The sequence below is a fragment of the Liolophura sinensis genome, chromosome 7, assembly GCF_032854445.1.
Source record: "Liolophura sinensis isolate JHLJ2023 chromosome 7, CUHK_Ljap_v2, whole genome shotgun sequence".
Lineage (NCBI taxonomy): Eukaryota > Metazoa > Mollusca > Polyplacophora > Chitonida > Chitonidae > Liolophura > Liolophura sinensis.
This window is the reverse complement of record NC_088301.1, coordinates 4,482,025-4,504,722: the sequence shown is the minus strand read 5'-3', so window position 1 is coordinate 4,504,722 and position 22,698 is coordinate 4,482,025. Positions and strand designations below refer to the sequence as shown.

The window sequence follows — 22,698 nt, the reverse complement described above, 5'->3', positions numbered from 1 at the left end:
TATAATAATATTTCAGAGAGGACTTGGTTGTAACCAACAAACATTATCTTAAAAACAACTTTAAATTTACGCCTTCAAAGAAACCTTCTAACAACAACCAGCTTGTGCCATACACTCAGTAGAGATTGACAATTAGGAATTGGTGGCCTTGCTATTCTCACCTCTTCTGTCTGCTCATCTGTGTCTGCTTTCAGAAGCTCATCATTCTGCAGGCGTTGTCGCTGCTCTTCAATACGCCTTCTGTCTGCCTCCTCCTGCTGCCTCTGCAATGCTGCCTGCTCTTCCTCACGCCTGCGATATTCCTCCTCTTCCTCTTGTTTATGCCTGCGGTACGCCTCCTCTTCCTCTTCATCCCGTTGTCTCTGTAGATCTTCTTCCTCTTGCCTCCGTCGTCGTTGCTGCTCCTCCTGTCTCCTGGCATTGTCAAGGAGATCTAGCATCTCCTGATCAGCCAAGAGCTGTTGTCTCTCCAGCTGGTTATCTCGTTCTCTGTCCCTTCTCTCATCCTCAAGCCGCTTCAGTGTCTCTCTCCTTTCATCCTCCCACTGTCTGAGTTGCTCCTCCTGGCGCCGACGCTCATCCTCCCGTTGTCGTCGCTCCTCTTCTCGCAGCTGGGCATTTTCCTGCTCCCTCTGTCTAGCTTTGCCCTCTGCATCACTATCAGCAGCACGATAAGTTCTACAATCACCGATCACAACAACTCATGTACATTCTATATTAACAGTTCATTATTTTTTCATACTGTCGAGCTACAACCCAACAAGTCTGCCTTTAAATTTTGAAGTATTTATAATAATTTATAATGAGTATTTTCTTTCAATATTCCTGTGTTAACTGTCATTGGAAAGCTATGAGAATCAATCAAAAAGTGAAGAATGACTTGTCAGGTGTAACCTTACAACAACAGTATGATATTCCTGACGTCACTCTTTAAAAAAGGGCAACTAAACAACAGCCAGCCTTTTCCATGGCAGATTATCTCACCCGCTGACACAATTTCTTAACTTCCATACATTCTTACATCAATAACTAATAAAGATAATTAAAAGGACTGTATCTTCCAGCTTATGCTAATCAGTTCTAATTAATCAAATGAAATGCACAAAGAAGGTTAAAAAGTGTCACCGTATCCATGAATAAACAAATATGGCTTTACAGGATTTAGAGAACATCACAGCAATATACGGTGAAACGGATGCATTTACTACTTGCACTTCATCAAGCACTTCTAAGACTTTACCTTTGACCTCTGTCACCATAGGTGTTTCCACTGTACGCCCCATCTGGACTGTCTGTTCTTCTTGGGTCTGGCTGGTGTCCCTCAGGGTAAGCCTTAATGTTGTAGCCTCTCTTCGACTGGTTACTGCGATGTTTGTCTGGGGATGGAGGAGGACTGGCACTGAGGGGAGGTTGTGAACCTTCCTCCGTCTCCCTACGGTGCCTGTTTGAGCGCCCAGTGGGGGAGTCGTCGGGGGGCGAGCGGGTGCGATTGTGAGGTGGTGGCGACCGGAGCTGGTTAGAGATGGGAGGGAGAGATGTGCTGTCCTGGCGCGACCTGGCTGTGTCTGTGTTAGGAGGAAGGGCAGGTTTAGGAGAGAGTCGTGGAGAAGATTTAAGAGGGTAGTCTCCTCTCTGGGGCACCTCTAGTAGCACCCCGTGCTGACGTGCCGCACCCCAGGAGGACTGGGTCTGCCCTGAGGCAGACTTCTGCCTGTGCCGTTTGCCTGAAGGATCTTTAGGCTCACTTACAGTCTCTAGAGAAAACCCAGTGCGCTGAGAGCTACGGGACTTAAGGTGTGCTCGCTGGGGATCTACTGGGGTGAGTTTGTGAGTGGAGCCACTACCAGCAGGTTTACGGATAGCACCTAAAACGCAGAGAGCCTTAGAGTTCACAGCCAAGCAAAGCATGCAGGTTCAAGCATAAGTGTTAGACAAAGCAAGCTGATCCATGCATATAGGAAGAGACAAAGCAAACAGCTCCACTGTACAAGTATAAGCGGTGAGACAAAGCAAGCTGATCCATGCAGATAGGGTGAGACAAAGCAAACAGCTCCACTGTACAAGTATAAGCGGTGAGACAAAGCAAGCTGATCCATCCAGATAGGGTGAGACAAAGCAAGCTGGTGTAAGTCGTGAGACAAGGCAAGCTAGTGTAAGTTGTGAGACAAGGCAAGCTAGTGTAAGTCGTGAGACAAGGCAAGCTGGTCCATGCATTCAGGGTGAGATGAAGCATGGAGGCTCAATGTAAGTGGTGACAATGAGACAAGCAATCTGGTCCATGCTTACAGAGTAAGACAAAGCAAGGAGGCACAATGTAAGTGTTGACAGTGAGACAAAGTAATCTGGCCCGTGCATATAGAGTGCGACCAAGTACACAGCCACACCTACATAGCATAGGACAAAACACTCATACATGCAAACAGGGTGAGGAAAGGAAACAGGTACAGCCATACCTAACAGGGTAAGACAAGGCAGTTCTCTTTCCATGTGATCAAGCATGAAGATTATTTGTTAACACAGTTAACACAGTATATCTCTAAGCAAACTCAAATATTATCATAAAGAATCTGGACATGTCAGCAAGATGCACATATACCAAAACTATTAAAAGTGGTAAAATGTCTTCGGATATGCTATCACAATGTTTGTTGTTTGTACACACTGCTGACATGCAGACAGATGGAAGAAGAAGGGCTTGTAACAGGGAAAGACAGTATAATATTAAAACAGATTAGAACACCACCTCACACTTCACATCTGATATCAGTACAGTCAGACCACAAAGATCTTATGTTCACCAAAATACATAAACTTTCTTTAACAAATCTTTCATTTTACACATCCATAAAAAAGTCAAAATCAATTCAGAAAATGCATCAGTTTTACTGTTCAATGCAATGTTGAAACTCTACATCATAATTCTTAACAGATGGCAATGACTAGGTTTGGCAAAAAGAAAACTGAAACACATTATAAAAACAAAAACATGGAACAACCAGAGTTTAGACTGATAGTCCACACAAGCAATCCACAAAAGCCTTCAAAGCAAATATTCTAAGAATTTACATGTGAAGTAAAATGTACACTATACAACTGACAAAGTTTTGATAAACATAATACAGCACAGCACACATATGCATTTTGACCTATGTACATGGAGACAAGAAAATGACTGTGTCTATGATGCTAGACTTGCAACTTGCATGAATACATCTGTAAGTGCAAGCTATTCTACATCGCTACAAATTTTCTACCATTTTATGATTTCTGGCGAAATAAAGTCTCTAGTCTATTAATCCGTAAATAAATCGCAAGTAGTATGATGCCCCATGTATATTTATATTAAATACGCTATTCACATTTCATTACTATATATACACCTACATTATATAAATGCTTCGCAGTTTACATATATAGAGGAAATATATAGAGGGCTCCAGAAAGTAAGTTTAATGCATCCATCTGGAAAAACATGACGCTGATCGGGGAAACATGGTCAGTGCATAACAAGTCAACAAAATATTTCAAGTAACAAAACATACTCCCACATCCCATTCAAATGCTTTTTTAAAGCATTTCTCAAGAAAAATCTTTCATTTTTTCATTTCCGGAGCAATTTTCCTCTAAATGCAAACGTTTATTGAAAAAGAAAAAAAATCGTAACGGACAAACCCTAATTTTCTCGACCCAGTCAGCTTGGTGTACACAGAAAACGCTAAATGAATCCAGTTTGACAATGTATGACTGCAAACCCCTACCTGAAATCATCCATCAGCAAAACTAACTACAACAAGCTAAATTTTGCTGCATCAGTGCTCTTGCAAACACTTACTTGTTCAGGAATTTATTTCCTGTCCAACCCTTGATAAAACTCCTAAAAGTTAGTCTTACCTGGATGATAGCCACCATTTCTGATTTTTTCATTTTCCAGATTCAACCTCTCCCTGCTGTTGTAGCGGTCTAAGTCTTCCTCGGAGTAGCGGTTCCTGTACCCATGGGGGTGGGGCGTATCTCCTAAATGTACGGATGTACGGGTCTGTGCCCTGGATGACCCCTCTCCACTGCTGAGCCCATACAGGTGTCTCTCACCAGGAGATACCTCTAACAGGTAGACCTCGGGTAGATACGCCTATAACAATGGAACAAGTAATAGGAACAGGTGAAGAAACAACATAATATTACAGACATAATAGTCTTCATAAGTTAAATCCAAACACTCATTTTTGTGGCAAAATTGGGGACACCTAACAAGTGTTGTGAAAGGATTATTATATCACAATTTGATGCTTTCAGGTTGTAAACTACTGAAATTTTAAAGTTTGAACAAATTCAAAATTTTGTAAATCAAAAAGATCACCAGCATGGACTAGGTCACGTCCACAGCATGGATTAGGTCAGGTCTGCAGCATGGATTAGGTCAGGTCTAAAACATGCATCAGGCCATATCCACAGTCTGGATTAGGGCATGTCTCCAACATGGATTAGGTCAGGTTTCCAGCACGAATTAGGTCAGGTCTCCAGCATGGATTAGGCCAAGTCTCCACAATGGATTAGGCCAAGTTTCCAGCATGGATCTGGCCAAGTCTCCAGCATGGATTAGGCCGGGCCTCCAGCATGGATTAGACCGGGTCTTCAGCAAGTATTAGGTCAGGTCTCCAGCATGAATTAGATCAGGTCCCAGCATGGATTAGGCCAGGCCTCCAACATGGATTTGGTCCAGTCTCCAGCATGGATTAGGCCAAGTCCCGAGCACGTACTAGGTCAGGTCTCCAACATGGATTAGGTCAGGTCTCCAGGTCATGGATTAGGCCAAGTCTCCAGCATGGATTAGGCCAGGTCTCCAGGATGGATTAGGCTGGGTCTCCAGGATGCTTCAGTCAATAAGATCAAGAGAATCCACCATTACAACTACTTGCTTAATCTACACCTTTGTGTATGATGTATGTTTTTACTCACCAAGGGAGGAAGAAAATTTTTGATCTTTAACTGGTATTCTTGTTTTGGTTTGACCTGCAAAACATACATAAGAAATAGTACATGGTCTGTACACATGTTGATAACCTAAACCAGGCCAGTATACCAGTATTGTATTCTGAAATTTACACCTGTAACGACTTCATAAATTTAAATAGAATCTTTTCACATTACTTTGTACAATGTTAAAACCAAACACAAATATTGGTTTTAGCATCAAAGCCCCGTTTGAGGTTAATTCATCTCATATTATTAGCTGCAAACAGACATCAGATGTTGTGTACTTTAAAACTGAAGCAGACTTATATATGACAGGTTTAGGTCCCATAACAATCAAACTCAATTTTTATCCTATTCAAATATCTATTGATTCGCTTGATTTATGTTTGATGCTGCATTCAAAATTGTTAAGCACCTCACACTATTATGAAAGCTGTCAAAGTCTACTGTTGGAGGAAATTCCTGCATCTCGCTGGGTGCTTGACAAAGCATCAGGATCTGGATTTGAACCTGTGATCTCTTGATCATGAGATATGATGAACTCCTACTTTTGAACTCCAGTAGAAGCTACTGGTTCAGTGAACAGTTCCATCAAATAATAATTCTAGCTTCAAGGGAGATTTTGGTTTATAGAATATAAACCTCAAAATTAATAAGTTATTAAAACATTCAATGAATTAAATTCTAAAATATCTGATAATACTCCTGATACTCCTTAGCAGATCCCTTAGAAAATTTGTACATCACTTACCCGTGTCAAACTGCGTCCAACACATTTCATAAAAACATAGTCTTTTGGTGTGAGATCAAGACCTAACTGTTGTTCAATATCATCTCTAAGGGTAAACACTTTATTCTCTGGATGTACTCTGAAACATACATGTGGGAAAGAAACTCATTGTAAATCACAGTTACACATCTGAAAACATTGTAACTGACATTTGTGCCTGAGAGGACACTGTCACTGAAAGTTACAGTAATAAAAAGAGCATAAACTTTGCACCTGCCCCAGACACTTGGGAAAATACGGTAACTGAGAGCTACTTTTGTGAAAACAATGTAGCTAACACATGTACAATGGAAAATGTTGCTGCTGACATCAGCTCCATGTGTGTGGGAAAACATTTATGTAAATCATGCATGTAGATCAAAACTGAGATCGAAAATGAGATACAAATTTTGAAACTATAAAAATATATGCATGGGCAATATTACACCTGAAAGTTACATCTGGAAAACGATTGGAAACCTTCCATTACTAAACATTATAACTAAAACACAAATATACAAACCAATCTTCCTACCACTCTATGCTTCACATCTGGTACACATATAAAATGCATAAAACTTACACACAGAAAGTTACTTCCTACAACAATGTTTTAAAACACATCTAATATGCTAAGGCACTCATGCATAAAGCTGGCTCTTGTTTGTAGGACTATAAAGACTCACCAGATATTACACCTGTACATGTATCTGTAGCGTTTATAGTGCTAGTCTGTAATACACATTCCTAAACTTTTCATGAGTTTTCATGCCACATTTGACTGATGACACAGACGTCCCAGTCACAGTATTTATTTGATTTATTTGATTGGTGTTTTACCCTGTACTCAAGAGTATTTCACTCACACGACGGCGGCCAGCACAATGGTGGGAGGAAACCCATGACCATCCAAAGTCACAGCAAGAAAAGGAAGTACATGTACTACAGTAGAAAGGCACACAGATCTGGACTACTGTGTAAAGGCTGGAAGAAGTTTTAAAGTTCCCCGTAATAAGCCAATAGGGGGCACTGTACCGTATAAATCCAGCTGATATTGTTTCGTTGACATCAGTGTTGAGTACGTCATTGTGCTTCCTTCTCCAGATATCAGGGGGCACCACATAAATGTGTAAATCTACCAGCTGGAATGGAAATAATACATGTACAATCAAAGGATTATGCTGGTTAGTTTTCTTCTCAAGATGGGGATGGTCAGAAGTTTTTTAGTTTATTGAACATACTTAAACTATGAATCTCAACAACATATTACCAATCAAAGTATATCTATATGGTTTGTCGAAGTCTTTGCCCCTTAGGAAAGCAGTTATGGAAGGGAGGACAGGAGACTGCAATGTGCAGGTATACAGGTACATGTATACCAGAGTTTTTTTGTCAAAAAATTAATATTGGTTCATCAAATTTCCTACATATGTGTCATCAATAGCTCATATTTTTGCATTTCAGTAAATAACAGAATTATACCTGTTCTATTTACTAAGTGTCATAATGAAATTCTGAAATTTGAAAAAGTTATAATTCTACCCGCTTTATAAATTTTAGAACCTTTACTACTTATTTTGAACAGTAACATAAGAGGTTGATATTTTGTGAAATGTAATAATTTGGGCTATTCTAAAATAATAGCAAAACTTGGAACTCTGATCGTTTTTTTGGCCCAAATCTCTGGTATAGCCTCTGGAAGAAGTATGACCATTACCCATTGTTAAATACACAAAGCCAACCTTAGCACTTCACTTCTTGTGGTTCTCAGTGTGCTAGTTTGAATCACAACATAGAACAAATCGACAGTTGGTGTCACTACCATGAAATGTTTCTTACTACTGACAAGTTAACCATTTTCTTATTAGGCTTTGAACATAAATTACATAAACCAGACACTCGTATTAACAAGACTGGCAAGCAACTCAAAATCTTCCATGCGTACAATCTGGACAAAATTCTTGGTCCTTCATATTAATCAAAGCCGAAAATTGGAATCCCCACCCTGATTCTGTCTGTGAAAAAGATCACAACCAAACTTGGTATATTATATAGGAACAAACATATACTGGGAGAAAAAGGCAAATATTCTGTATTATAATTCCTTCATTCTGCCACATATCAACTACTGTTGCACAATCTAGGGGATATGCCAGCAAGTACCAGATAGAAAGAATCTCAAACTTCCAAAAAGAGCAGCTAGACTAATATTAAATGCCCCTTATTTAACACCAACTTCCAACCTTTTCAAGCACCTCAACTGGCTCTGTATCCAAGACAAAATTTCCCAGCAAACAGGAGCCTACCTGTATAAGATACTAAACGGAAAGTGCCCAACATACCTGAATACACTATTTAAATCTGTCAACTCTGCAACTACAAAACATCTCTGATAAACAACGAATGGTAATCTGCAAATGCCATTCCCCTCCTCAAAGGACGTCAAAAAAAAGCCTTCCATACAATGGTCTAAAAGTGTGGAACTCATTAGAAAGGGAATTAAAAGAGTCAAAATCTCCAAACGCCTTCTGTAAAAAGTTTTATTGACCATGCTTGAAAAACTAAATGTAAATGCTTAAAAACCCATTTTCAATATATACACAGTAAATATCTTCACTGTAATCTGTCCTTTGCTGATTGCGTTCGTTTTGTATTGCTTTGTATAGCATAATTACTGAATCTATGGCTACTTTTGATCGGTTATGTGTTACTGTTCGTCTGGTCACTGTTAATATTTACTTGTAAATGCCCGTTTGTTTTGTCATCCTGTCAGAGGGCTTCTGGGAAGAATAGTTTTTGTAACTGACACAGTTAATGTTCACCATTTGTCACCCTCAGAAAATAAAGTTTGGTGCACTGCAATAAGATACTTTATATTCCTTTATTTTCTGGCCTAAATACTGTTTGTACTAAACATGGAGACAATTTTTACATATATGTGCTCAATGATTGTAAGATAATCTCTCTCTGGTCTCAAATGCTATTAAGCAGTTCTATTTGTTTTTCAGATACAAATCTCCTTCGGTCCTTTATCCAACAAAATGGAGCATAAACTCTATATACATGTACACGTACGACCCCTACACAATCCTCTGGACCCTAGCACCTGACAAGTGTAACTACAACAATCTGAATGTAAATGTGACTTTAACTCTCTGAATAGTTCATCTGTCAATGGTTGCTCTCTCCAGATTAGCTTAGCTACCATACATCTGAATACATATACACAACTGAGTCAGGCAATTAACCCAGGTAGCCACCGTATATTGTACAGTACACATCCTTAAAGCAACATACTGAGATATCAAAAGAATACAATGCAATTTGTAGATCATGCGGGATAATGGAGACGAAAAGCAAATACTGACAGCCAGTTTATACATCCACTTCACTGAATGACAGCATACTCAAATTTGTATTACATTGATCATGCAACTAAAAATGGATGGTTCAAATTAATAATAAAGTTTAGAGATAAATTTTCTTATCTCTAACAGACACCTTATTAGCATTCAGAACTTAAGAGGCAATCAATGAAGTGGCAGATATTAAGAGTATGGCATGAGGAGACAGGTATACACTGTTTATAAGAGTATCAATATTCTCCCATTTCAACCATGAAGAAGTTTAAGAAAATCAAAATACCCAGGCATTATTAAAATATTAGCAAAAAAGAGTGGGATAAAGCTATAGACATAGAGTACAAAATGTTCTCAAAATGTCATCTACATTTTGCTAACACAATGATGTTAAAGACATACCTTTCTATTTCAGAAGACACATGTGCACCATTCCACAAGTATGTAGTACTTAAGAACACATGTACTCTTTGATGCTGAGAATGTCATGAGGTATACATGTACATGAGTATCCCAGTACTTTGTAAATAGTTTCTTTGGGATGGCCTTGGTCACTGACAAGCAATATAAAGATAATGTACACCCATCGATGTGCTACACCGGACATGCCAGATGCAATAAGCCGGATAAATGTTTCCAGTGCACATGATCAAGAATTCATCTCTGTGGGACAAACAAATCCATGAGAAGGCAAAATGACCCTCGGCAGTTTTACACACAGTTCAGCTAAAACCATGTATTTTATACCACTTGTTGTGACATCTGAGACCTTACATGGGTTTGAGGACAATTTCAAGTCAAAATGTTAGAAAAATACATTATAAGAAATTGGATGGAGCTGAATTCTTGGCCATCGCAGAAGCCTGTAATGTTGTACCATAGGCATTAATGATCATGTGCTTTTGTTTATCTTACCTATGACATGTTACGCTCAGGCGTTCTGAGTCACCAATCAAAACAGCTATCTGGCATATTTACTAATGCAACATGCATAGGATGAGACAGTGATCACACTACAAGTGTACATGAAAAACTCAAACTCTGCATAGAAGATCTACACATCAGTACATTTGTGACAGGCACCCTGCGTTAAGATTCAACTGCCATTCTATTCCTGTGTATAATCACCATAACAGAGTGAATTGACCTCGATTCCTTAAATGACACCCCACTTCATGAGTGGGATTATCAAACTGACATCTAACAGCACAATAATAAATGTCTTCGCACACATGAACTCCTCTCTGTCAATTGATATACTGCAAAAGCCATGTCAGGGTTTGACCATTCAGGTCGTTAGTCCCTAGATTGTATTTCCTTAAAGTTCAAATTCTTGGAGATTTGCCAAGTACATGTGAGCCATTTCTATTCGATTTAATAATCTACAGTATCAAATTCCATCCACTCTGGTTTCTTAATCTTAGATTAAAAATCCATAGCCCTACAGTATTACTGAGTAAGCATATACCTGATGTATTCACTGAAAGTATTAATCTACTAACCAGCTTATTAGCATGCAACTGGACATGTGTCCAATGATCTAATACAATTTGTCATGTTTGTAGCCTAACAAAGATGGCGCTCACTTGATTTAGGACCTTTCATAATTATGAAATCAAAATTTATTTATGACATAATTTTCACCTTGTTACACTACACAGCTTCTTTCATTGTGTTCTGACAACATGATGATTTGATGAGATAAAACCATACACAATACAAAATCACTCCACATGTACTTTGAACTTCATGCATGCACATGAATGTAGATGATCATTTCTGCCAAGTTAGTCCCAACTGTTTATGACTAACTGATTATTCATTTTATACTGACTTTATTTAAAATAATTATATCAAAATTATAAAAATGGATTCTGCATTCTGAACATACATGTAAACACATCATGCCAAGGAAGTTTCATCTGGTAAAAAATTCCAATAAGTTGCTTGCATAAATCATACACACGAAAAATTCAGGACAACACACAACAGGTACATGTACAGGTAGCTGGATGATTTCCGAGGTGCATCATTTAAGAAGTCCCAACAAGTCAAGTCTCTATGCGACAGGGTCCAGTACATTTTTCTTCTTGAACAGAGGAACAAAAGCAGACAGCAGTATACCAGTATGTAATCCAGGTCAATGCTTTCAGTTTTCAATTAATGTTTTCATTTTTTAATTAGGAGAAACTTACATATCTACACCGTCCCTAATAATGTGTTAATAGTGGCAAGCATCTTCAAAAATCATGTATTTAACATACAAAGTGGTAAATACTAGTCCATGTGGTCAATAATATTTATAAAAAACACTTCAATATACACAGACCGTGAGTTTTGATTCTGGACTATCCAATCAAAGCTGACATACTATATACATGTATTGTTATAGAGTACGTCATATTCATCAATCAACGAGTGTACTTCGTGAACTAAAACAATTAGCTTTCTACACACTCCGGCTGATTCCTTCCACTTGGCTGATCCTTCCTTCCACAGGTCATGATCAATAAATCAAATCACATTAAGTGTTTTAAACTGAAGTGATTTATATTGACTGAGCTTCTAATCAATAAAACAGCACTATTACAATCCATGTGTAAGCTATTAACCATTAATTTTGAACCTACACAACTTGGTATCCAAACTCAGCCTCTTTGAGAAACATACGCAGGACTGCTTTATCAGTCCATCAGCATATATGTACCTATTAACGTGGTATATTTACACATAAGATCAATCAAATATCACATAAATATGATATATTTATATCGTAATACCAGTCTTGTGACTTATTTATTTATTAGATTGGTGTTTTACACCATTCTCAAGAATTTTTCACTTATATAACTGTGGTCAACATTGTGGTGGGACGAAACACTGATGTATATTGCTGACCATGTATCAGCTCGACTCTGAATTAACTGGTAACCCCAAAGAAATAACTTTAATAATAAATAATAAATTTATACCTTACTGATTTAAAATCTCTTAGTGAGCTATTGTTTTGCTTTCTTGTTTCATTCACATACTTTGTGTGAATACTTTACAACTTCTGTATACCAGCACGTACAACAGCGTGTCTATGATGTACAATTTTAAATAAGCTTAGCTAAGCTCTGATTTTTTTCATCAACAATGGTGTAATCATTTAAGCTACACTGTTAACAGATGTTCTACATGCCTACTTTATGTACTTAATCATAAGATTGTTAGCTTTGAGATTAGCTGATAATCCCCACACTTACCATACAGATACAGTTAATCCCAATGGCTGATTTAACTTTACAGTCCCACAATATAATCTACAACAGCTAATCCTTCAGAGGAAAGCTGGTCTCAAAGCACTGTGGAAAAACACATGCAAGTACATGGCCACGCAATCCTTATAAAGTTATGCCTCGTACATACACTGTTAAAAAGCGAGCGTAAATTTGAAATTTAACTGTGACATGCAATAAGAAGTCAATGTCTTCTTGCGCTATGTGTCCTCTAGTTAAGTGAATGAATAAAGTTAAAAAGTTGGATATAAACACACTTGACAAACAGACCTGCAACCTGCCAGACCAACTGACAGACAATTATTAAGTGTGGTACTGAAAAACAATCAAATAAAGAAACAAATAAATTATTATCCCCAATATAAACAGTTGAAACTTTAAAGCTGAAACAAAAATGCTGTATAATGATATAGTTAGGCAGTAATCATATTTAAAGGAAGAAGTTGTATCATTTCAAGTGTAATAAAAAATACAGCCAGAAATATTTGAATATCTTTATCAAAGAATGTAGCCTTTACTTAACATTATGTTTTCTTTTTATGCTGAGATCTGGCTTATGAGATGACAACCTTTGTACAAGTGTACAGTAATACACTGTGTGCGTGCAAATTCAAACCTCAGGTTTATGACTAGATCATGACCTGTTTCTGTATTGTGATATCTTGCATATATCATATATTATATATACTTGGCTCAGAGATTGCTTTTACATGTATGGATATTTACACAAAGTTTATAAAGTGTGCCATGTTTGTGATGATGCATAACTGAGATATCACAGTTCAAAATGAGCTACATGTAAAATGCACATACTGAGAAAATCAAGTGCCATCATGTTTTCAATTTTAACCACTTACTTCTGTCACCTGAGAGAGCAGCTTTTTCCGCTGATCAGTCAGCAAAGCCTCTTTTGCCTTTTAACCATGTGTGCACAGAGCAATATCACATTTCTGGTATCTCTAACACAGCGAATCCTAATGCCTCCTAAGAATTCCAGGTTAAACTTCCATCCACAGAGTTAACAAGCATGTGAGAAAGAAATGGCTGTGGCTATTTAAGTCTATTTCCACCCCTCTTCCAAAAAAAAAAAAAAAAAAAAAAAAAAAACTAAGGTTATACTATCTGTAAAGAAAGAGGTTGGCTAACCAGTGACAATGTGTAGACACTACATACTTTTGCTTTTAACATGGTTGGACATGTCTATAAGCAAAAGTGTGAGGCATGTGAACACAATCAGTAGCGCCTGTTGTAAATGCTGGGTCAGTCACAACTGTCAAATCAAAGGGGCAGGGTGGTCACTGACAAGTCTTTGGTGACAAAGGGTTTGCCACTCTGTTACCTACACAAATATTTGAAGGGGAGGGCAATATAGTCCTGCTGACTGATCAACACTAGTGCGTGCAATGTACTTCAAGTCACCATACAAAGCACCATAGCTTGAGCTGTAGAAAGCACTCCATTAATAGGAGTCTTGGTTGGTCAAACAATTTTGTACAGAAGAGCTTTGCCCACTCCAGTCTGGGCAGGAAAGTACATGTGCAAAGGCCATGGAATTCTAAGGGATGACACAAGATTTGTTTATTGTTGTTGGGTCACAAAACCAACACAATACATGCACTGGAAAAAACCAAAGCACATACATAACATGGTCAACACATCCCTTGACAATATGCAACAAAGAAAGTGATTTTCTAAAAGACCAAACATAGAAGCGATTTTATAAAAGAAACCAAAGGAAAGAGGTGTCACAAAAAACACATTTTAATCTTGATATTGGTGCAATTAAACATATTATACACATTTACAGCAAGCTTCCACACAACACACAGTAACGCCTCTAGTACCCAAGTTTTATTTTTTTTCCAATGTCAATAGAATGATGACATTACTGTTCTGATTCAAATTCTTTCACTTTTTATATATTAAATTCATTTTGTAGGAACGAATGCATTAGAGATGATGTTGAATGACTGACATCAACAAACTACCTGTGTAAGTTAATATTAAGCACATAATTCAACTGATTCAAGCTGTTCACATTTAAAATCCTCTCACTTTTCATTTTTATTTTGTAAGCATCGGACACAATGTCCTTTCATTTCCGACAAAAAACTGACTCAGGTTGGTTTCCAAGACATTTGCTACTCAAACTGTTCCATACTAATTCATTTCATACCAAAGATATATTTATGATGTACAAGATAATATGTTTTTAAACAAGGACTATTTCATCAATACCCGTGCTTAACACCTGACCCTATAAACTAAAGTTGAAAAAGCTACATATAACACTAATCAAAGATAAATGGAATAAAAAAAAATGCTAACCCTTGAACTTGCCACATCAAGCTAAAGGAGGTGGTTGGGGGGGGGGGGGGCACCACACTTCATGTTACATGCTGTCCGAATTGTCCACTTTTAGTACATGCACTGAAAACATTATCCAAAAGAGAAACTACTACCACTGGAAACAGCCAGGATCCCATTTCGCACCCAACAAATCTAACTCAAAAATTTCAGTGGAAAAATCAGCATATGCATTCACCTAACTATAACCATTAATTCAGAATTGATGTTAGGATTAACATAAAAAGTTAAACTATAATTGATTTCTGTAACAGCAGATTTTTGATGACACCAAATAATCACCTTCTTACAGATTTAATACTTGCAAGTTTAACACTGACAATATAAATAGCAGATAGCAGATATGTTGTAGACATCTAGAACTAAACGCATGCATAAGTATATTATTAAATTCTTGGGCCAGAAATTGGTACTATGAAATAAATAAGCCAATAGTACATGATGATATTATATGCTATATACATCTGTCACTAATCTGTCAATAAAAGTCCAAACTAAAAACTTCCAGTATATGTCAGGTGGTTTTGTTAGTATATAATTCCACCAACACTCACACCACCAATTTATCAAAATTCAAGGTATACAGAAGGTGACTGTTAGATGTTAAGGAACCTAGCTGTGTTTTTTCTTTTATTTTTCTTTACGTTTTTGCGTCGACACACATTTGAAACTCGACTAATTCAGGTAGAACTCAACTGACTATACAGAATTCGAATAATCGGGGTATCTATCATTAAGCGGCGAAAGCAGGCTTTCCAGCACTCTCTATTAGCTGGTGTGAACACCCAAAGCTGTTATTCACGCCTCGATTAGGGTTGTACAAGTGTGAAATAAAGAGGCCTACAGAACAGATCGTGTCAACAACAACGCACCTGTCGTCAACCATAATCAAAGTCTCACCTGTTCGGAAGAGGGACGGCTTCTGTAATCCGTAATTCTACTCCTTGAATCGCTCATTTTGCTCCAATTACATTAGTTCAATTTTCATCAGAACTTAGGCACAGGCTAGGAGCTGGAAGCAATCGATGAGGCCGTGAAATTATGTGATCATGTCGATAGAGCGCGCGCTGGTTTCCAGGCGAAACAAATGACAGCCCCCACGTGACAAATGCTGACATTATCACTAAGGGGAATAACCCCCGTTGACAAATATTGACAGTTGAGTTGGCCAAAACTCAGCGCGATTCGTCACGTGCCCAATCCGTTAAAAAGAGAGGGGGAAATACAAATACAAATTAGATAAATATAAATCGATGGGGTCTGACAACAACTACTGCACGAAATTACTCGAACAACTATTCCGTGGAAAAATCTAATCTGAGATAAGCAATGCATAAGAGTTTTCTGCATGTGTTCAGTGCCACACAAACGGGTCGATGTATGGATCCAGCTGCGTGGCCATTTGTATGGATGATCACTGATAAGTTAGTCAAAATAAAACATCTCTGCAGAGACACCTAGAAACCAGAGATACAAACTGAACAATGTATTCACCTGAAGTGGACAGCGACATACGAAACATTAACCCATGTTGTTGTGCTGTCAGTATACAAAATGTTACAAACTGTGAAGGCCTGTTGTGATAACAAGCATGTATTCAGGTCCATGCTTAAAAAGTTAATTCAAACACAGATGAGGTTTTTTTTAACATACAAAATAAATTAACGTTCAATGCATGTCAAACCTTATTATAGATAAAGTTCCAATTTTTATTAAGTGATGATCGAAGCTGACTAATATACTGATGTACGTAGACATCAGCATCTGTATAGAACTATATATACATATCGGTAGGCTCTATACAGTGCGACGATGTTATACTATATAGACATATGGTATAAAAAGAGAAGTAAATGAAAGAATAAATGATCAGGATTTAACGCTACATCGACAGCATTTTAGCCGCGTCCTGACGAGAGCCTGAGAGAATACGAAAACTTTCGACATCGTGAAAGATAACGTCCAAAATAAGATCAAACATTCCAAAAAAAAAAAACTATCATATAAAATATACAGTTCTTATACATTAATTCTATCCTATTAGTTCAAAATATTCACCTACAGCATCGTCAGCAACGCTGTCAAATACTGAGCACAGGCAACTGCATGTCACATGGAACACACAGCCCTCAAAATGAAAAAAAAAAAACGTCTTTTGAGGTATAAAAAGACCTGTTCTGTTTTCCGGGTCCACAAGGGTTAGTTACATTTTAAGCCCAAACAGCTTGCCAAAAGGGTTGAGGTCCTGCTATTCACCCCTCTTTCCACACGGAATCGGTGTGACAGGGTTTGTTAGAAAGTGCACAAAATGTTGGCGTTATGTCAAAACATTTAATAAATTACCATTTTGTAAATGGTTATATAACGGAACTCTATATTCTGGTAGCTATATAGGTGTTGATCGAGGCCAGGCTTAACATTACTGGCCATTCGTACATATCCAGAAGAATATAAAGACGAGCCGGTCATTTCGATCTACTCATAGCAGGTGCATAGGTCTACATGCAGTCACGCGAATTTGCGTGTTTTGATCTTATCACTTATTAAAGAAACACTGATACTATATAGGCAACTCATTAAACTACCTCTTTAAAAAAAAGCGTCCACTAATTTATTTAATGCAACAGCGCTTTGTTACACAAATATATATAATAAACGAAACTATATACTTCAGATTATATGCAGCAGGAATTACACAATAATATTTAAGGCATCCATATATACGTCAGTGAAAAAAAATCCAAGGTACACAGTGTTGTCCAGCCGTGACTCTCACCTGTGATCGTCGAGTAAGTTATACATGTATACGTAAACGAGTTGTCCTATAATACGACCGGCGTTTTTCTGAACTATACGGCGTAAAACACCAATCAAATAATTATAAATAAATAAATAAATTATACATAGTATACAGTTGGGGGTAACATGGTATTATTCTGCTGGACTAAACATTTGCGAGACCTAGTACATTTGCATTGTTTTAATGTGATTTCATGTTAAATTTAATGACAACACAGCATTTTAAGTTATTCTAGACCAGCGACGTCTAAGAAATTGCAATTAACATCTATACTGTACATAACACTGTGTATTTTTGACCTATAATTCTGCATGGTACTAGGAGAGCGTATTATTTGCTACTATTTAAGCATTTGCACCAGCAGTTAGAATAAAACATTAAATGAGGTAAACTGACAGGTGTTAGGCCTATAGACCATATTTCACCAGTGGTAAGATTTGCTAATTATCACACTGTCATTATTGCTCTGCCTTTTTTCTCTGTACATGCTGCAAGTCTTTTATTATATTATACTCTGAGGTAAACTGGAAGACCAGAAAATTGTACTTTTATACCTTTTTTTGTAAACTTGTAAAAGTAGAGAAATACATAAATGACAATACTGTGCTGCATTTTAAGGATATGGTTGTGCGTTTTTATTACCCATATAGAGGCAATATATACTGTAAATACCGACTGCATATACTTTAAATGTTAAAAACAAAGCCAATTGTTATGTAAAACCTGTTGGGCTTAGTTGGGTATACACATAGCATACTGATGTAGCTCACCAGCATGAAAAATGAAAATAAAGAACAGCACTGAAAAAGATTTTTAAAAAAAAGATGTGTGCACGGTAAGGCATTTTTCAAGGCGTTTGCCAGGATGAATGATGTTTGCGAAACTTAACTTTATATTAAAAAACATGAGCTTGTCGTAGCCGTGTGCTGTAGGACTATATATAGGTCATCCGAGACGTGGCCTCAATTCAATTATCAGACAAGGAAGTTTCATGATTCCCCTCCATCATTTGTTGATTGGACCCCTCGTCACACTAAATAATGATCAAGCAAATAAAACTTTACATGCAGAAATGTGGAATATATAGGCTATTATGCACTTTGAAAAAGAAACTGTATACAGTGAGGAGTTAGGTAAATAATGAAAACAGGCGATCAGTTACACTAACAGACACTGGACGCATGGAATGTCTGTGCAAACTTCCTCTCATGTTTAAATTACTACCGTTGTCCCTCCTTGATATTTATCGCTGTGCATAAACACTACATGTGCTACATGTTGTGGAATATATATATACACATGTAGTCTTGTAATATCTAACTCAATGTATAAGCATGTTAATAGGGATATCAGTTATACAGAAAGTTGTTCGTTATTGTGGAGCACCTTTTCTGAATGAAGTACAGATTCTAATGTTCAGAAATAACAGTAGAGATTAGTTCATGACTGACGAGGACAGAGACTTACAAACAGTTACTGCTCTTATTTGATTACATTGGGTGGAACGTGTAGTTTGCTATGTCACAGTATTTAGCGATGAAATCAAATAACGTTTTGGTCTGCAACTGCGGTTGAGATTTTATACGATTCATGTGTTGTTTCTTACAATTCCCTTCAATAAATAATAGGCCTATATGCATAACAGACGACGATTACACTTGTTCTGCCTTTCCTCAAGTACGCGTGTACGTAAATGCAAATTGCAACTTTGTATTACACTATTACATGTTGACAGATGACGGAACGAGACGTGACAGTTTCTCAGTTAAGTACGCACGTACTTAAATGTGGTTTTGTGTCAAACGTTATACATAACGCTCGTCAGCCCTGCGTGATTCTCGCATTTTCCGTAGCCTTTTATAATTAAACTAAGTCATAGAAAATATTCCGTTTCACATTCATCGTTGTGTAAGGATATGTGCTTGATGAGTATGATGAACGGAATTGTCTATATGTTAAATGATCTGTACGTGGCTGTTCTCTATAAATTCTGTCTTTGCTAGTGTTGTATGAAAGAAATAACTTTTTGGGGCAAATATTATAGTGATACAAAATTGCTTTGATAAATATGTATGCATAGTTGGATGAGTCAATGATAGATTTATAATGAAAGCGGGTAGGCCCTACAATCAGATTTATCCTCCATCAGATTTCGTTCATTACAAATTAAATGGTTGGATGACGAGATGAAGACATTGTTGAGTCCTGGGACTGAATGAATCGTTGGATGATTTTGGCTAGGCAGTGCATATCGTGACGTCGACTGGAATGGGCAATAGATAATAACTTATTGACAAACCTACTCCACCAAACCAAATTCTTTCTACTTTATCAACCGGTTTTGAAGAGTGACTTCACAATCAAAGGCGTTTCAAAACGGGAGAATAATAAGTCATGCCATTAAGACATCTCTAACTACTGGTTTGTTTGCAAGCACCCGTATACATTAGACAATGTTATAAACAAGGTCTTCTTCACCTACGCCTTCATTCTCGAGGCTCTTCTCCGCTGCTACATGTACGTCACATGATATACTTGACGTTACCTCCTTAGCTGTCAATCAAGTCTGTCAATCACAGCCACAGCTTTGTGGTAAATGTTTCAAAATGCCTGCAGGTGTTTCTTCGTTCGAACGAATTTATCGTGCGAGCAACGTTAATTCAGTGGGTACCACAGCTTTGTTATAAAATGTAAACATTGTTGCATTTTGGTGTTAGGCGACGTGATGTTCATGGCAATCAATCATGCTTGGACCAGTACCTCTCCTTTATTTATATCTTCACCGGCACTGGTATATTATTTATTGATTTATTCATCTTGTATAGTTGAAGCGGAAAAGAAAGTCTTTTTTCTATTTCAACAATTAAAACTTTAAATCAATAGCCTAGAAATACAATATAAGATTTTTTACTTAATAAAAGAATTACATCTTTTGCCCCCACTTCTAAATTTTATACAAATAAACCCTATATATATTTTGCCACCATAAAATGATTCTAACAAGTCTGATATTGATTAACCTAATTACTGTTGTTGCACCCACACTTTCCCTTAAGGCCAACAACGGCCCATATATTTTTGTCGGAAGTGTTGAATGGTGGAATCGCCTGCGTGATGAATAATACAAAAAAGGTCGCCGGAAAGCGGTTTTAAGTGTATTGTTATTCTGAAACGCATCGTGAAAGGGAAGCAATTATAAAATCAATCTCTACCATGTAAATTGTGACAGCTGAGGGCAAGCTGATTGGACGAAAATAATGCCTGTAACTGTCAAGAGAATAAACAAACAGTGGATATACCCCACATGGCTAAATTACAAATCCACATTCTTGCACGGAACATTGACCAAATTATTTCTGTCACACACTGATGCACACAAATGAGAGTGTCAATGACCAGATTTATATACATGCTACCTCACTAAACCAACAGGCTGTCTCACTGAACTATTGTGCTGTCTCACTGAACCACCATGATACCTTAATGAACCTTCATTCTGACTCACTGAGCCAATGCGCTGCCTCACTAAAATATTGTGCTGTCTCACGGCACCAGTATGTTATCTTACTGAATCCTCTTAATGACTCACTAAACCACCGTGCCTTCCTCACTGAACTATTATGCTGTCTCACTGAACCATCAAGCTACCTTTAATACTAAACCTTCATGCTGTCTTGCTAAACCATCACGTTGTCTCACTTAACGATGCTGCTGTCTCACTGTAGCATGATGTTGCCTCTCCGAGCCATTTGAGTTGCCTCAAGAATTATTGTGCTGCCCCATTGAACCATTAGTCTGCCTTCCTGCAGCTTCATGAAGCCTCACCGAACCATCATGTTGTCTTAATGAACTAGCATGCCGAACCATCATGATGTCACTGAACTTATGCTGCCTCACTAAAGCATCGTCTAGCCTCACTGAACCATCATGATGCCTCATTATACCAGGCGATTTTTACTAAAAGTACACTTTTAAAAGCTATTTTTAAAAGCAGTGTTCTTCCACAAGTATGCGGTATACGCCAACGGGGCTATTGCTTCTTTTTTTAATGTATAGGTGCTTACCACCATATTCATTTTTTTTTCATACTTATAACATACGCAGTGACGACTCTGGAGTATCCAGAGTAAATCACTCTCCTCCGACAAGTATATATGTGACCATTTTTGACAACTTTAACGATCACATATATCGATGGCTGATTTCAGATATTACCCATGAAAATTCCATTTTGATTTATAACCTGAAATCAATAATCACACGAAGCACGAATCAAATAAATTAACATAAAATAGGTCATCTATGGTTAAAATAACTTACCTGAACACTAGTCAGCTGTCGGTCCAAAATAGGTCTGCTCATGTTATAGCTGTTATCGCTGTACAATGGTGATTAAATCTCTCTTTTAAGGTGTCAACGGTAAAATCGAAGGAATATACCCCAGAAACAAGCAAACAGATAACTGTTTCACCTGGTAATTTTATCCGGAAAACCAACAATGTGATCCAAACAGTGCTTGTCTCTGTACTTCTGTCGTTTAACTTACAATGGTGATTCACCTTTGTTAAATGCAATTAGCGATGCAATGTACGGTGGAAAAGTGCGTATAAGCCCGCGAATGAATGGACCGCGAAAATGTGTCAAGTGTTTTACCGTTATACAGCTAAACATCAGGTACATGGGACGACATCGTCTTGCTAATCGGATGCACCCTGACAACCGCTTGTGTTGGCACCAATAACAACTGATCGAGATACCAGATATACCCGTATATAGGCCTGCAAGTAGTCCACGCCAAGGATTTCAACGGTCCACGGAAAATGAAATGCTTTTAACGCCGTGTCTGAGTTTACCTGAAGGGCAAGCATTCAGTGTTAAGTATCTTGTTGACATAGGTAAAAACCGTTATATTGACGAACAGCTGTAAAATGGCCAGCGCCACTAATACTTCAGGTTCGCTAAACGCTATGTCAACAGGAGACAATTAGATAAACTGACGTCAGTGAGGATAGATTTATTATCGCGTTAACAGAGTAAATACACCCACATTTCTATGAAGAGCAATATATAACAATTAATATGTTTGATAATTCGGACCTGGACATATTATGACTGGATATTCGCCACCGAACTGTTGATGAAAGACGA

General features: G+C 37.6%; 1 protein-coding gene across 3 annotated transcripts in view; it reads right to left on the bottom strand.

Annotated features, from left to right (window-relative positions):
* Nucleotides 1–21,968, bottom strand: part of LOC135470099 (spermatogenesis-associated protein 1-like) — a 29,032-nt gene extending 7,064 nt beyond the window's left edge. The window contains exons 1-7 of one of the 3 annotated variants that reach the window (XM_064748849.1): nucleotides 21,871–21,968; nucleotides 6,779–6,885; nucleotides 5,726–5,843; nucleotides 4,957–5,010; nucleotides 3,892–4,129; nucleotides 1,241–1,565; nucleotides 162–678 (exon numbers count right to left, since the gene is read on the bottom strand). In XM_064748849.1, coding sequence (XP_064604919.1) covers nucleotides 162–678; nucleotides 1,241–1,565; nucleotides 3,892–4,129; nucleotides 4,957–5,010; nucleotides 5,726–5,843; nucleotides 6,779–6,885; nucleotides 21,871–21,912 — 1,401 coding nt within the window. In that variant the 5' untranslated portion in view covers nucleotides 21,913–21,968. Of the gene's footprint in view, nucleotides 1–161; nucleotides 679–1,240; nucleotides 1,566–3,891; nucleotides 4,130–4,956; nucleotides 5,011–5,725; nucleotides 5,844–6,778; nucleotides 6,886–15,650; nucleotides 15,792–21,870 lie in introns of those variants that run through there. The other 2 variants (XM_064748848.1, XM_064748850.1) reach the window with 2 other exon arrangements.
* Between the last annotated feature and the right edge of the window lie 730 nt (nucleotides 21,969–22,698).